Below are 1,465 nucleotides of genomic sequence, written 5' to 3'. Positions count from 1 at the left end.
TGTGTTAGAGAATAAACTCATTGATGAGTTAACAGCTGAGTGTGCAGGAGGACATCTTCATCTGGACACTCACACTGACGGATGGTCCTCTATATCCCCCACGCTAAAGAAGATACTTGAAGAAAACCATGATGAATATCTCAAATGTAACCTATATGATGAAACAGAAGAAGAAGGATCGTCAGTGGATGAAGAACTGAGCAGATCCTTCAGGTCAGAGGAGGAACAAGACGAGTCTGATGTAGAAGAACAAAACAGAGACACTCAATCAGTCAAAAAGAAACCCACAGCTCATCTACACCATTTACCTATAATAGGACGCTATTGTAAGTATGTTTCCAAACACATTTTCAACAAGATTTAGGAACTGTGTTGTGACATCATGGGCAGATATGATATGTGCAAAGAGCACATGTTACTTTCTGTGTTCAGTTATTGTTTCATGAATGGTTGCTGATTACCATAGAATTAAAAGTAGGCCTCATTAAACTACTCCAGGGGTGCCATTTGTTAATGCCATCTTATTACACGGCTCGTTGGAATGCTTGATTCTGATTGGCCAGTCGCGACATTTGCAGGTTCATTATTCCCAGAATACACCAGATGCAGCAAATCATTTCGACAGGTTTTTTGACAAATGAAATATAAATGTGTCTTTTAATAACATATATGACATTATATTGACAAATGATTAAACCAAATTGCCTGTTCGTGATGTTTGAACGTCGTTTCTTACCTTAAAACCGAAAGTAAAGGGCTTTTCCCCGCGGAAGGTCTGCATTCAGTAAAAATGAGCTAATAAAATATTTCACATTTCATGTCCAGTTTTTTTTTCATGTGGCAAGTAGGCGTGTAATAAGCGAGACAAAGTACAGGAAGCCAGTTGTTATGGCAGAAATAAGCCCCTTCAGTGAGACACAAGACCCTCCGCTTCACGATCACACTGTGGGGGATTATTTCTGCCATAACAACCGGCTGCCTGGACATTATCCCTCACATATTTGACATTAGCATAAGATATTTGGACAAAGCATCAACCTATTTGATTAAATATTGTTTAGGTGACTGTTAAACTAATAAACATTTGAACTGATATTTCCAAAATTGGCAGTCTGAATTGGGTAAATGTATTTTATCATTCATTACTAATAATGCATTCATACTCTTACAGGGAGTAAAACAGAGCAACTCCCACATCACGATCACCCATGCAGTAAGTTACAGAAACAAACAAAAGTTCCCTTTCTGTCGGTCTCTCGACGTTGTGTCAAACCGACAGAATGGGGTTTGTCTTGAGAACCTATCATCTTCTGAGTATATAGAAAAGGCCAATGAAAATTGGCGAATGAAATTTGCATGCCGGGCTCCTCCCCGGATGTCCGGGTATAAGAGGGAAGCCGGCGTGCTCATTCATTCACCTTTTGTTCTTCAGAGCCTACGCATCTGGTGAGCTTCTCTACGATCT

The 1,465-nt window shown here is 39.7% G+C and overlaps 1 protein-coding gene across 1 annotated transcript in view; it reads left to right on the top strand.

Annotated features, from left to right (window-relative positions):
* Positions 1–167: 167 nt before the first annotated feature.
* The window catches only part of LOC130550321 (uncharacterized), a gene marked incomplete at its 5' end in the record, with an annotated part of 23,312 nt that continues 22,014 nt past the window's right edge, over positions 168–1,465 (top strand). The window contains 2 exons of the mRNA XM_057327758.1: positions 168–326; positions 1,172–1,213. Coding sequence (XP_057183741.1) covers positions 168–326; positions 1,172–1,213 — 201 coding nt within the window. The remainder of the gene's footprint in view (positions 327–1,171; positions 1,214–1,465) is intronic.

The sequence above is a fragment of the Triplophysa rosa genome, unplaced genomic scaffold (assembly GCF_024868665.1).
Source record: "Triplophysa rosa unplaced genomic scaffold, Trosa_1v2 scaffold287_ERROPOS314419+, whole genome shotgun sequence".
NCBI lineage: Eukaryota > Metazoa > Chordata > Actinopteri > Cypriniformes > Nemacheilidae > Triplophysa > Triplophysa rosa.
Note: the sequence above shows the minus strand (reverse complement) of the source record. Positions and strands in the feature narration are given on the sequence as shown.